The sequence below is a fragment of the Cervus elaphus genome, chromosome 21 (genome assembly GCF_910594005.1).
Source record: "Cervus elaphus chromosome 21, mCerEla1.1, whole genome shotgun sequence".
Lineage (NCBI taxonomy): Eukaryota > Metazoa > Chordata > Mammalia > Artiodactyla > Cervidae > Cervus > Cervus elaphus.
Genome location: NC_057835.1, coordinates 4836859 through 4848738, shown reverse-complemented (window position 1 = coordinate 4848738; position 11880 = coordinate 4836859). Strand labels below are relative to the sequence as shown.

The 11880-nt window shown below is 46.1% G+C and overlaps 2 protein-coding genes across 2 annotated transcripts; both read right to left on the bottom strand.

Moving 5' to 3' along the window:
* Positions 1-1927: 1927 nt before the first annotated feature.
* Positions 1928-4078, bottom strand: C21H8orf33 (chromosome 21 C8orf33 homolog). Its single transcript, XM_043879802.1, has 6 exons — positions 3980-4078; positions 3846-3891; positions 3606-3748; positions 3332-3416; positions 3040-3186; positions 1928-2698 (listed from the first exon to the last, which is right to left on the bottom strand). The coding sequence occupies exons 1-6, from the start codon at positions 3983-3985 to the stop codon at positions 2559-2561; spliced, it is 567 nt and encodes a 188-aa protein (XP_043735737.1). The 5' UTR covers positions 3986-4078; the 3' UTR covers positions 1928-2558.
* Positions 4079-6523: 2445 nt separating this feature from the next.
* Positions 6524-7179, bottom strand: LOC122679281 (prolyl-tRNA synthetase associated domain-containing protein 1-like). The gene is made up of 2 exons (XM_043879812.1): positions 7083-7179; positions 6524-6979 (listed from the first exon to the last, which is right to left on the bottom strand). The coding sequence occupies exons 1-2, from the start codon at positions 7162-7164 to the stop codon at positions 6546-6548; spliced, it is 516 nt and encodes a 171-aa protein (XP_043735747.1). The 5' UTR covers positions 7165-7179; the 3' UTR covers positions 6524-6545.
* Positions 7180-11880: the final 4701 nt, after the last annotated feature.

Here is an 11880-nt window from a genome sequence, read left to right as displayed (position 1 = left end):
TTTCTCATTCTGAGTTTTCTGTCTACTCTCTTGATAGTGTCCTTTCATTCACAAAAGTTTTTAATGTTTATGAAGTTCAGCTCATCTAGGGCATCTCTGGTGGCTCAGTAGTAAAGAATCTGCCTGTCAGTGGAGGAGCCGTGAGTTCAATCCCTGACCCGGGAACATGCCCACACGCCCTGGAGCACCCAAGCCCGTGCGCCGAACTGAGCTTGTGCTCTGGAGCTCCCTAGCCCTAGAGCCCCTGCTCCTCGACGAGAGAGGCAATGAGAGATGCCTGTGCACAGCTGCTCGCTTCAACTAGAGAGAAAGCCCACACAGCAGTGAAGAGCCAGCACAGCCAAAACGAAAACAAAAACTTACCTGTTTTTTCTCTTGTTGCCTGTGCTTAGGGTGTCATATTCAGGAAATCATTTATTAAATCCAATATTATGAAGATGGGCCCCTCTTTTCTTCAAAGAGATTTATAGTTTTAGGTCTTATGGTTTGGTCTTTGATCTGTTTCGAGCTAATTTTTTATATATCTTAACAGGTACGGGTCCAACTTTATAATCTTTTGCAGGTGGATATAGTTTTCCCTATAACATTTCTTGAAAAGCTTTTTCTTCCCCCCACCCACTGAATGGTGTGTTAGCTCAGGCTGCCATAATGAAATATCACAGACCAGGTGGTTTAAAATCCAGAAGTTTATTTCTCACGTTTCTGGAGGCTGGGAAGTCCAAGACCAGTGTGCTGGCTGATTGAGCTCCTGGTCAGGGTTCTTTCCCAGGTCTAAAGTCCAGCCACCTCAGTGTGTCCTCACTTGGTGGAGAGAGTTGTCAGGTGTTACTTTGCTGGCAGGAGAATGAAGCCTGTGGTTAGAGGGTTAAAAACTTCCACCTCTAGGGAGCGGGGACGGGCTGGAGGTTGAACTGATGGTGTCTGTGAAGGAAGCCTCTATAGAAACCAACAGCGCTTCTGGGTGGTGAGCATGGAGTTCCATGCCTTTCCTCGTGCCTGGCACTCTGTATCTCATCTGCCTGTTATTCACATCCTAGTGATAAACTGATAATCTGGTGAGTAAACAAGTTTTCCTGTGTTCTGTGACCCACTGTAGCAAGTTAACTGAACCCAAGAAGTGGGTCACGGGAAGCTGATTTGTAGTCAGTTGGTCAGAAATACAGGTAACAAACTGGACTTGCAACTGGTGCGTGAAGCAGAGCTGGGTCTTGTGAGGTTGAGCACTTTCCTGTGGAATCTGACTCTGTCTGGGTAGATAGCGTCATAACTGGGTTGAATTTTGGATATGCTGCCGACATCCAAGAATTGCTGTTGGTGTGAGGAAGCCAAGGTGCGCACACATACACAGACACACACTCACTCACTCTCTGGAACTGGATCGAGGAATTCCTTTTGCTGAGATGACATAGATTTTGGGCCTAATCAACTCAGTGGGCAGTAGTGCCATTCACTGGAAAGTAGAAGACAGATTTAGGGACTAATCAGATGTTGTGGACATGTCAAGTATGAAATATCTGTGAAACACCAAAGCAGAGATGCAGGCAGGTGGGCTCTGGGTATCTGTCTAGTCAGTTTGGGAGACACTACCAAAGATGGCATCACAGTCACAAGAGAATTAAGCCATCGTGAAAACCCAACTTAATGCAGAAGTCCTGGGACTATCACCTGGAGCAGCTGACATCAGAGCTTGCCCAGAGATTCAATGCTGGTGTTTGGCTGGGATTCTTAGGGCAGGAAGCTACCTGCTCCTCAGAACAAAGCCTGGGCTGCTGGGGGATACACTGGCTCCTTGAGGATGACACCTGCTCAGGAATGAAGGCAATACAAAGGACCAAGCCCTGGGGTGAGAGCCTGGACCCAGCAGTGCCTGACACCACCTCACCTACATTTCCTGTAACAGCATAGTTAGCACACGCTTTTGCTTATCCACGTTTATAAGAAACAGTTTTATTACAGCAATGGGACTGAATGGTATGGAGCGCCATACCCCTTGAGGACATCCTTCCATAAGTGAGCACCAATGTACAACTCTACAGCTTCCCCACTAACCCTTATTAACAACACCTACTTAGTCTGCTCCTGAGACTGTTGAGAGTCTTCTATAACAGGGGTCCCCAACCCCTGGGCCAGTACTGGTCTATGGCCTGTTAGGAACCAGGCCACACAGCAGGAGATGAAAAGACAGTGAACAAAGGAAGATTCATCTGTATTTATATCCACTCCCCATTGCTTGCATTATGACCTGAGTTTCACCTCCCACCCTCTCTGTGGAAAAACTGTTTTTCATGAAATCTGTCCCTGGTGTCAAAAAGGTTGGGGACAGCTGTTTTACAACACACTGTGAACACTCAATTCAGTCTACTGTAGAACCATCTAAACGAACCTCCCTCTTCTGGCAGGAGGGACATCTCAGCTGAAAACCTGCAAATGGGGTCCTGGGCTTGTCAGCACCAAACATGCAGGTCTCCCATCTGCCCCACAGCATTCCTGGAAAAGTGCTGCACTCCAGAGAAACCCTGCACCACTGCAGAGGTGGCCACTCTAGAACAGGGAAGAGGCTAAAAGAAATTAAACCTAAACTCTTCATCACGAGTATCCAAGGTGCCCTTAGACCTTCCTTCTGGACGAAGTCTGCAGACCCTTCGGCTCTTCTTTCTGGCCGCCTCACCTACAGGCTGCACCTGGGCTGAGTGGGCAGCTGTAAGGGAAGAGAAGGACAGTATCAGAATTGAATAATAATAGCAAACATTAACTGCCCTGACAACTCTAAGCTCACTGTAAAAATTAACTTACTGGCTTCTCAAAATTATAAGGTAAGTACTATCATCACACACCCTTAAGAATCACAGATTCACTAACTCTGCCCGTCCAAGCCGGAGTTCTGTGATCCGCCCCCCAGGCTTTCTCCCCGTGGCTTTCCTGAGCCCCCTCCTACTGTGGCAGCCCGCTGCTCGAGGCTTCCCCGTTTCACTGCCCAAGCTTTTCCTCCTGCACCCTTGAACTAGGCAGTTCTTCATCAACCAGTTCTCAGCTTCTCACCAGTCCTGAGAGCCTGCAGGGCCTCGCGCCACTCGGCTTCTATCTGAGCCCTGTAGTCCCCAAACAAAGAGCGCATCAGCTGCCTCTTCCGGGGTAGGGGTGTTCTCTGGCTGCGCAGGGTTCGGATTGCCCCAAGAGCTTGTTCTTCTGCAGATGAAAACAAAGGACTAGTAACCTCTATCCTCACTTCCAACTGTCCTACCGCAAAGGCAACAATTCCATCCCTTGGCAGCATCTGAGGCCATAGGACTGTCACCGTTTCCCTCCCCCAACTCTACAGACGGGCCCTCACTCTGCTTAGGGGTGGGTCTCTGCATCTTCAGTCCCAGCTCCAGCTTTTCCACGCACCAGGCCAGTTCCCGAGCCAGCTGCTCAGCCTGTGATGGATTGTGGATAGTGACTGTGAGCGGGCATAGGGGCGCTGGGGCCTCCAGCCTCATGCCACAGGAACCCAAAACGCCGCATCTCATCCACTTCCGGCTGTAAATCCGGGACCACACCACAGGCGGGCTCCCGCCCAGAATGCCCCCGGGACTTCACCCTTCCCGACTGAGGCCCGCCCTTGCCTGGGCCTCTGCGCTTAGGGGGGCTTCCTCGGGGGCCTGCTTTTCTGGGGTCTTCCCGCCTCCATTGGCAACAGACGCTCCATCCCGGCTTTTCTTCTTTTGCTTCTTGGTCCTCGAATTAGCGTCACGGCACGTAGGGCGCCCTAAGCAGACGGATTGGATGAGGCCTTCCAGTGGAAGGACTCGGGGCTTTAGGAAGCAGCCTGGGGAACCAGGGGCTGCAGGGTGCACGGGCAGTACCTGGGCCTGGGGCTGCCGCTGTCTCCCGAGCAGGATGTCCTGGAGCCTGGGGAAAGAGGGAAAGAACGAGGGTCATGAGGAGCCGCCGACCGCCCAAAGCCCCGCCACGCGGTCCCCGCCTGCACACCGCTCACCGCCATGCGCTGCCGCCGGGACCGAGGAGGGCTGCGGTCCCACGCCGAATGCGCTCCCAGGGAAACGAGTCTGCGTCGCAGAGTTCCGCGGGGCGGGGGCTGTGCGCGCTGTAGGCGGGGCGCGGACTCTCGGAGCACCTCCTGGACGAGACCCACTCAGGACCTCCTAGGTTGCAGGTGGTCGTGGTGGGTTAGTCTCTCGGTCGTGTCTGACTCTTGCGACCCCGTGGACTGTAGCCCGCCAGCTCCTCTGTCCCTGGGATTCCCCGGGCAAGATACTGGAGAGGTTGCACGTACTGCTCTGGATGAAGGGACGCTACTCAAGGGAATGTACCTTTAAGGCTCACCTGCTAGTGGGGCGGGAACAGTGGGGAAACTGCGGGCTTCCCTGGAGGCCCAGCGGTTAAGAACTTGCCTGCCAACACAGGGGACACGGGTTGGATCCATGGTCTGGGAAGAGCCCGCGTGCCTGGGCAGCTGAGCCCCCAGTTGGCAACTGCTGAAGGCGCGGAGCCTAGACCCTGAATCTGCAACAGAAGCCTCCGCAGCGAGAGGCCTGCGGCTGCAACTCGAGTGTAGCCCTTGCTGGCCATAAGTAGAGAAAGCCCGTGTGCAGCAACAAAGACCCGGCGCGGCCAAAAATACATAAATAATAAAATAAAGAAGGGCCGTAAACAGACATGAATAACTGTCATTGAGAGCGACGCTGTAACAGTGGCCCCAGCACGGCGGGGAGTGGTCAGCAAAGTCCTCCGAGGAGCTGCAGCCCTGACGGGGCTGGTCTGGTAGCAGGAAGGAGGGCGGGGGCGAGCAGCACGGCGAGGTGGGCGGGTCGCGGGGCCTCGGACCTCAAAGCAGGCGGCTCCTGTTTCAAGAGAAGTGGAAGAGGGGTGGGAGGGGGTCCGGGTTTGAGGGAACCCCCTCACCCCTCGGAGGAGTGTCGCAGTGTCGCGGCCTTCCCCGGAGGCTGCTGTGTGGTCGGCACCATCTCCCTGCGCTTCGAGGCTCCCGGCCCAGGGCCACCCTACTGCACAGCCGCTGTTGGCCCCGCACGACAGGAGTCAGGGACTTCCCTGTGGCTCAGGCGGTAAAAGCGTCTGCCTACAATGCTGGAGACCCGGGTTAGATCCCTGAGTTGGGAAGATCCCCTGGAGAAGGAACTGGCAACCCACTCCAGTATTCTTCTTGCCTGGAAAATCCCATGGACAGAGGAGCCTGGTAGGCTACACTCCATGGGGTCACAAGGGTCGGACACGACAGAGCGACTTCACTTTCCCTTTCTTTCACAGGGGTCAGGAGGACGGGAGTACGCGGTGCAGTTCATCATTCCTGTCAGTGAAATGTGGGTCGCTTCCTGAGGCAAGAGGATGGGCGGTATCAGAAAGTTGAGTTTGCTCATCCCGATAGTTCCTTCAGTTTTGTTTTTTTTTTTTTTTTTTTTTTACCATTTTTTAATTTATTTTTGGCTGTGCTGGGTCTTCATTGCTGCAGGGGCTTGTCTCCAATGGTGCTGAGTGGGGACTACTCTCTAGTTGTGGTTCATGGGCTTCTTATTGTGGTGGCTTCTCTTGTTGTGGACCATGGGCTTTAATAGTTCGGGCTCCTGGGCTCTAGAGCACAGGCTCAATAGCTGTGGTGCGCCGGGTTAGTTGCCCCAGCGCAGGTGGGATCTTCGTGGATCAGGGATTGAACCTGCGTCTTCTGTGTTGGCAGGCAGATTCTTTACCACTGAGCCACCAGGGAAGCCCGTTTCTTTAGTTTTTAAGCAAAAATAAAAGACACATTTTCCATTTTCACCGAGAACTTTATTGAACAATTTATTCAACGTTTTGTTCCACTACTGTCTGCCATTTTTCAGGCAACTTCATAATTTCATCTTCCTAAACATTTTATGTTTTGGAGCAAAGAACTGTTCCAGGAGACTTTTTTTTTTCTTTCCAGGTGACTTTTACAGTCTTCCAAGGAATAGAAGTTTTTTTCCATGAAGAGAATATTGTACATCTGTATACCTATGACTGATTCATGTTGATGTATTGCAGAAAACAACACATTGTAAAGCAATTATCTTCCAATTAAAAATAATAAAAAAATAATTTTGTAAAGACCAAAATAAATGGAAATCTGAAGGTGCAATGTCTGGTGAACACGGCAGATGAATCAGAATGTCCCAGCCAAGCTCTAACAGTTTTTTCCTGGTCATCAAAGAAACATGCAGTTTTGAATTATCCTGATGGAAGATTTTGCATTTTCTGTTGACTAATTCTGGACACTTTCTGTCAAGTGCTGCCTTCAGTTGATCTAATTGGGAGCAGTACTTGTTGGAATTAATTGTTTGGTTTTCTGGAAAAATCTCATAACAGACGACTCCCTTCCACTCCCATCACATACACAACATTACCTTCTTTGGATGAAGACTGGCCTTTGGTGTGGTTGGTGTTGGTTCATTTTTCTTGCCCCAAGATCTCTTCCATTCCACATTAAAGTATAGTATCCACTTTTAATTGCCTGTCACAATTTGTTTAAAAACAGAAAGTTTTCATTATGTTTTTTTTTTTTTTTAGCCCAATTAGTTTTTATCAAAGTTTAGTATTATGGGATCATGTCCTGTGTTCTTCACAAATGTGAGAAATTCTTCAGGGCTCAATCCCATGGTTGCAGCATTGGTCATTGGATGAAAGTACACCTTTTCATATCCACCTTCCAAAAAGGCAGAATCCAGAACAAACTTCACATCTCCATCATCACAGAAGAGTGCCAATGGTGTGGCACAACCTTGGCCAACTTTCAGTTTTTCTAGCATGGCTGCTTCATCAGCAAACCGCAGGTTTCCACTCCCGACACCTAACTGCTTGGCGAGATCATTTAAATTAATTTGTCTATCATGAAGAACTGTCACCAGCCAATAGCCTTTTTTCTTTTTGTCCTTAAGAAATAAGTTCTTACTGTGTGCGCCTTTCGAATGCTGGATATGAGGCATCATTTCTTCAACTGTAAACACCTTGGTGTCCCGCATGCATCATAGCCTCTGCAGAAACGTTTTACTGCTTGGCAACTTACATACGCAGGCCAGTTTGAGATGCACAAGTTCTCAATATGTTGCGCTCTGGGTGCTCCACGACCTCTGTGCGAATGGCCAGGGCGGCGAGCCGCTGCTCCAGCGCCGCCCGCAACTCAGCGCCTGCCATGCTGTCCTCGTGGAGGCGGCTAGAGACCCGGCCGAGGGGCGGGGCGTGGCTTCCCGCGGACTGCCCACTGCCTCATTATGTTTAAGTAGAGAATCACATGTGGAAATATCGTCAAGGTTTTTTCACTTATGTGGAACCCAAACATCAAAGTGATGAACATAACCAAGCTGTTGTAACTGATTTTCAATGCTTGATTCGGATATTTTGAATATGTTGGCTATCTCCCCCATGCTGTAATTTGCTTGTTCTCAATTAATGTTCTTAATTTGATTGCTGTCAACTTCAACTTGTCTACCCTACTGTGGAGCATCATCCAGAAAGAAAGATCCAGCACGAAACTTCACAAACCACTTTTGACACGTTCAATCAGTCCCAGTACCTTCTTCATATACTGCAAACAAATCTTTTTTTTTTTTTTGTATTTCAGTTGTGTTTTTACCTTTCTTGAAATTATAAAGCATAATAGGCCAAAAATGTTGCTTTTCCCCTAACATCTCTAATATTAAAATAGTTACACAAAAAGTTACCGACTTCCCTAGTTGTCCAGTGGTTAAGACACCATGTTTCCACTGCAGGAAGCACAGGTTTGATCCCTGGTCAAGGAAGTAAGATCCTACATTCTGCTCACAGTGGTTGAATAGAAAAAAGAAAAATTTACCGATTTTGGTAAGTTGTTTTAAATGCACACCCATACAACAGCTGTCACAGTGCAATCTAACAAAATTGCTTACAATGAAGTTAAAGACAACTAAGCACTACTAGAGCCATCTTATGGAAAAAACTGAATGAACTTTTTGGCCAACTCAAAAAGCTAACATATTAGGTATTTATTGAGGGGTAATGAATTACCAGGAAACGTAGCAGATTGAAAATATCAAACATTCATTAACTCATAGTGTCTGAGAATCAGGAATCTAGCAAAGCATAGCTGGTTGGTTCTAGCTCAGTCTTTCTCTTCAGGGAGTAATACCAAAGACGTTTTAGGTGTTTTTTATTTTAATTTATTTTTTGGTAGACATATTATAAAATAACCACAGTTAGGATGTCTTTAAGTTCTGGGAAACGAGAGTTTTGGAGGTGAGTAAATTCCAGATGCTAAGGGGGTTTCCCCTGCTTTCTTTGGCTGTGAACTCTCTTTATGACTTGGCCAGGACTACTTCCTGCAGAAGCCTTCTTAGCCCAGACATGTGTGCCTGAACTTGAGCCTCACTCCAGATGATGATGCTTTTTTTTTTTTTTTCCATTTGTTTCTATTAGTTGGAGGCTAAATACTTTACAAGATTGTAGTGGTTTTTGCCATACATTGACATGAATCAGCCATGGATTTACATGTATTCCCCATCCCGATCCCCACTCCCACCTCCCTCCCCACCCCATCCCTCTGGGTCTTCCCAGTGCACCAGCCCCGAGCACTTGTCTCATGCATCCAACCTGGGCTGGTGATCTGTTTCACACTTGATAATATACATGTTTCGATGCTGTTCTCTCAAAACATCCCACCCTCGCCTTCTCCCACAGAGTCCAAGAGTCTATTCTGTACATCTGTGTCTCTTTTTTCTGTTTTGCATATAGGGTTATCATTACCATCTTTCTAAATTCCATATATATGCGTTAGTATACTGTATTGGTCTTTATCTTTCTGGCTTACTTCACTCTGTATAACAGGCTCCAGTTTCATCCATCTCATTAGAACTGATTCAAATTAATTCTTTTTAATGGCTGAGTAATATTCCATGGTGTATATGTACCACAGCTTCCTTATCCATTCATCTGCTGATGGGCATCTAGGTTGCTTCCATGTCCAGCACATAAACAGTGCTGCGATGAACATTGGGGTGCACGTGTCTCTTTCAGATCTGGTTTCCTCGGTGTGTATGCCCAGAAGTGGGATTGCTGGGTCATATGGCAGTTCTATTTCCAGTTTTTTAAGGAATCTCCACACTGTTCTCCATAGCGGCTGTACTAGTTTGCATTCCCACCAACAGTGTAAGAGGGTTCCCTTTTCGCCACACCCTCTCCATCGTTTATTGCTTGTAGACTTTTGGATAGCAGCCATCCTGACTGGTGTGTAATGGCACCTCATTGTGGTTTTGATTTGCATTTCTCTGATAATGAGTGATGTTGAGCATCTTTTCATGTGTTTGTTAGCCATCTGTAAGTCTTCTTTGGAGAAATATCTGTTTAGTTCTTTGGCCCATTTTTTGATTGGGTCATTTATTTTTCTGGAATTGAGCTTCAGGAGTTGCTTGTATATTTTTGAGATTAATCCTTTGTTGCTTCATTTGATATTATTTTCTCCCATTCTGAGGGCTGTCTTTTCACCTTGCTTATAGTTTCCTTTGTTGTGCAAAAGCTTTTAAGTTTAATTAGGCCCCATTTGTTTATTTTTGCTTTTATTTCCAATATTCTGGGAGGTGGGTCATAGAGGATCCTGCTGTGATTTATGTAGGAGAGTGTTTTGCCTATGTTCTCCTCTAGGAGTTTTATAGTTTCTGGTCTTACATTTAGATCTTTAATCCATTTTGAGTTTATTTTTGTGTATTGTGTTAGAAAGTGTTCTAGTTTCATTCTTTTACAAGTGGTTGACCAGTTTTCCCAGCACCACTTGTTAAAGAGGTTGTCTTTTTTCCATTGCATATCCTTGTCTCCTTTGTTGAAGATAAGGTGTCCATAGGTACATGGATTTATCTCTGGGCTTTCTATTCTGTTCCATTGATCTATATTTCTGTCTTTGTGCCAATACCATACTGTTTTGATGACTGTGGCTTTGTAGTATAGTCTGAAGTCAGGCAGGTTGATTCCTCCAGTTCCATTCTTCTTTTTCAAGATTACTTTGGCTATTCGAGGTTTTTTGTATTTCCATACAAATTGTGAAATTATTTGTTCTAGTTCTGTGAAAAATACCATTGGTAGCTTGATAGGGATTGCATTGAATTTATAGATTGCTTTGGGTAGTATAGTCATTTTGACAATATTGATTCTTCCAATCCATGAACACGGTATGTTTCTCCATCTGTTTGTGTCCTCTTTGATTTCTTTCATCAGTGTTTTATAGTTTTCTATGTATAGGTCTTTTGTTTCTTTAGGCAGATATACTCCTAAGTATTTTATTCTTGTTGTTGCAATGGTGAATGGTATTGTTTCCTTAATTTCTCTTTCTGTTTTCTCATTGTTAGTATATAGGAATGCAAGGGATTTCTGTGTGTTAATTTTATAATCTGCAACTTTACTATATTCATTGATTAGCTCTAGTAATTTTCTGGTAGAGTATTTAGGGTTTTCTATGTAGAGGATTATGTCATCTGCAAAAACTCTCCAGAAAGCAGGAATAGAAGGAACATACCTCAACATAATAAAAGCTATTATGACAAACCCACAGCAAACATTATCCTCAATGGTGAAAAATTGAAAGCATTTCCCTTAAAATCAGGAACAAGACAAGGGTGCCCACTCTCAACACTACTATTCAACATAGTTTTGGAAGTTTTGGCCACAGCAATCAGAGCAGAAAAAGAAGTAAAAGCAATCCAGATAGGAAAAGAAGAAGTGAAACTCTCACTGTTTGCAGATGCTTCTTCTTCCACAACCATTACTCCCAGTCAGTCACTGAGTCCTATTAATTTGTTGTTGGTCAGTCACTAAGTCATGTCTGACTCTTTGTGACCCCATGGACTGCAGCACACCAGGCTTCCCTGTCCTTCACCATCTCCCAGGGCTTCCTTAAACTCATGTCCATTGAGTCAGTGATGCCATTCAAGCATCTCACCCTCTGTCATCCCCTTCTCCTGCCTTCAATCTTTCCCAGTATCAGGGTGTTTTATAACAAGTTGGCACTTCACCTCAGGTGGCCAAAGTATTGGAGCTTCAGCTTCAGCATCAGTCCTTCCAATGAATATTCATGATTTATTTGCTTTAGGATGACAGGTTTGATCTCCTTGCAGTCGAAGGGACTCTCGAGAGTCTTCTCCAACACGACAGTTCAAAAACATTAATTTTTCAGCGCTCAGCCTTCTTTGTGGTCCAACTCTCATATCCATACATGACTACTGGAAAAACCAGAGTTTTGATGGTGCAAACCTTTGTTTGCCGTCTCTGCTTTTTAATACGCTATCTAGGTTGGTCATAGCTTTTCTTTTAAGGAGCAAGCATCTTTTATTTCATGGCTGCAGTAACCATCTGCAGTGATTTTGGAGCCTAAGAAAACAGTCTGTCACTGTTACCATTGTTTCCCCATCTATTTGTCATGAAATGATGGGACCGGGTGTCATGACCTTAGATTTTTGAATATTGAGCTTTAAACCAACATTTTCACTCTCCTCTTTCACCTTTATCAAGAGGCTCTTTAGTTTCTCTTCACTTTCTTGCATATTTCTCCCAGCAATTGCCATATTTCTCCCAGCAATCTTTATTCCAGTTTGTGCTTCATCCAGCCCAGCATTTTGCATGATATACTCTTCATGTAAGTTCAATAAGCAGGGTGACCATATACAACCTTGACATACTCCTTTCCCAATTTGGAACCAGTCCATTGTTCTATGTCCAGTTCTAATTGTTGCTTCTTGACCTGCATCCAAGTTTCTCAGGAGACAGGTCACGTGGTCTGGTATTCCCATCTCTTGAAGAATTTTTCACAGTTTGTTGTGATCCACATAGTCAAAGGCTTTGGTGTAGTCAATAAAGCAGAAGTAGATGTTTCTCTGGGATTCTCTTGCTTTT

Bases quoted from the DNA above. Each gene is read 5' to 3' on its own strand.
- C21H8orf33 (XM_043879802.1), bottom strand. The intron at 3,417-3,605 runs GCAAGGGCGGGC...AATCCATCACAG, and splicing joins CCCTAAGCGCAGAGGCCCAG to GCTGAGCAGCTGGCTCGGGA. The intron at 2,699-3,039 runs GTGAGAAGCTGA...CTTCCCTTACAG, and splicing joins CCTGCAGGCTCTCAGGACTG to CTGCCCACTCAGCCCAGGTG.
- LOC122679281 (XM_043879812.1), bottom strand. From the start codon at position 7,164: ATGGCAGGCGCTGAGTTGCGGGCGGCGCTGGAGCAGCGGCTCGCCGCC. The intron at 6,980-7,082 runs AGCGCAACATAT...TGCGGGACACCA, and splicing joins AGAGGTCGTGGAGCACCCAG to AGGTGTTTACAGTTGAAGAA.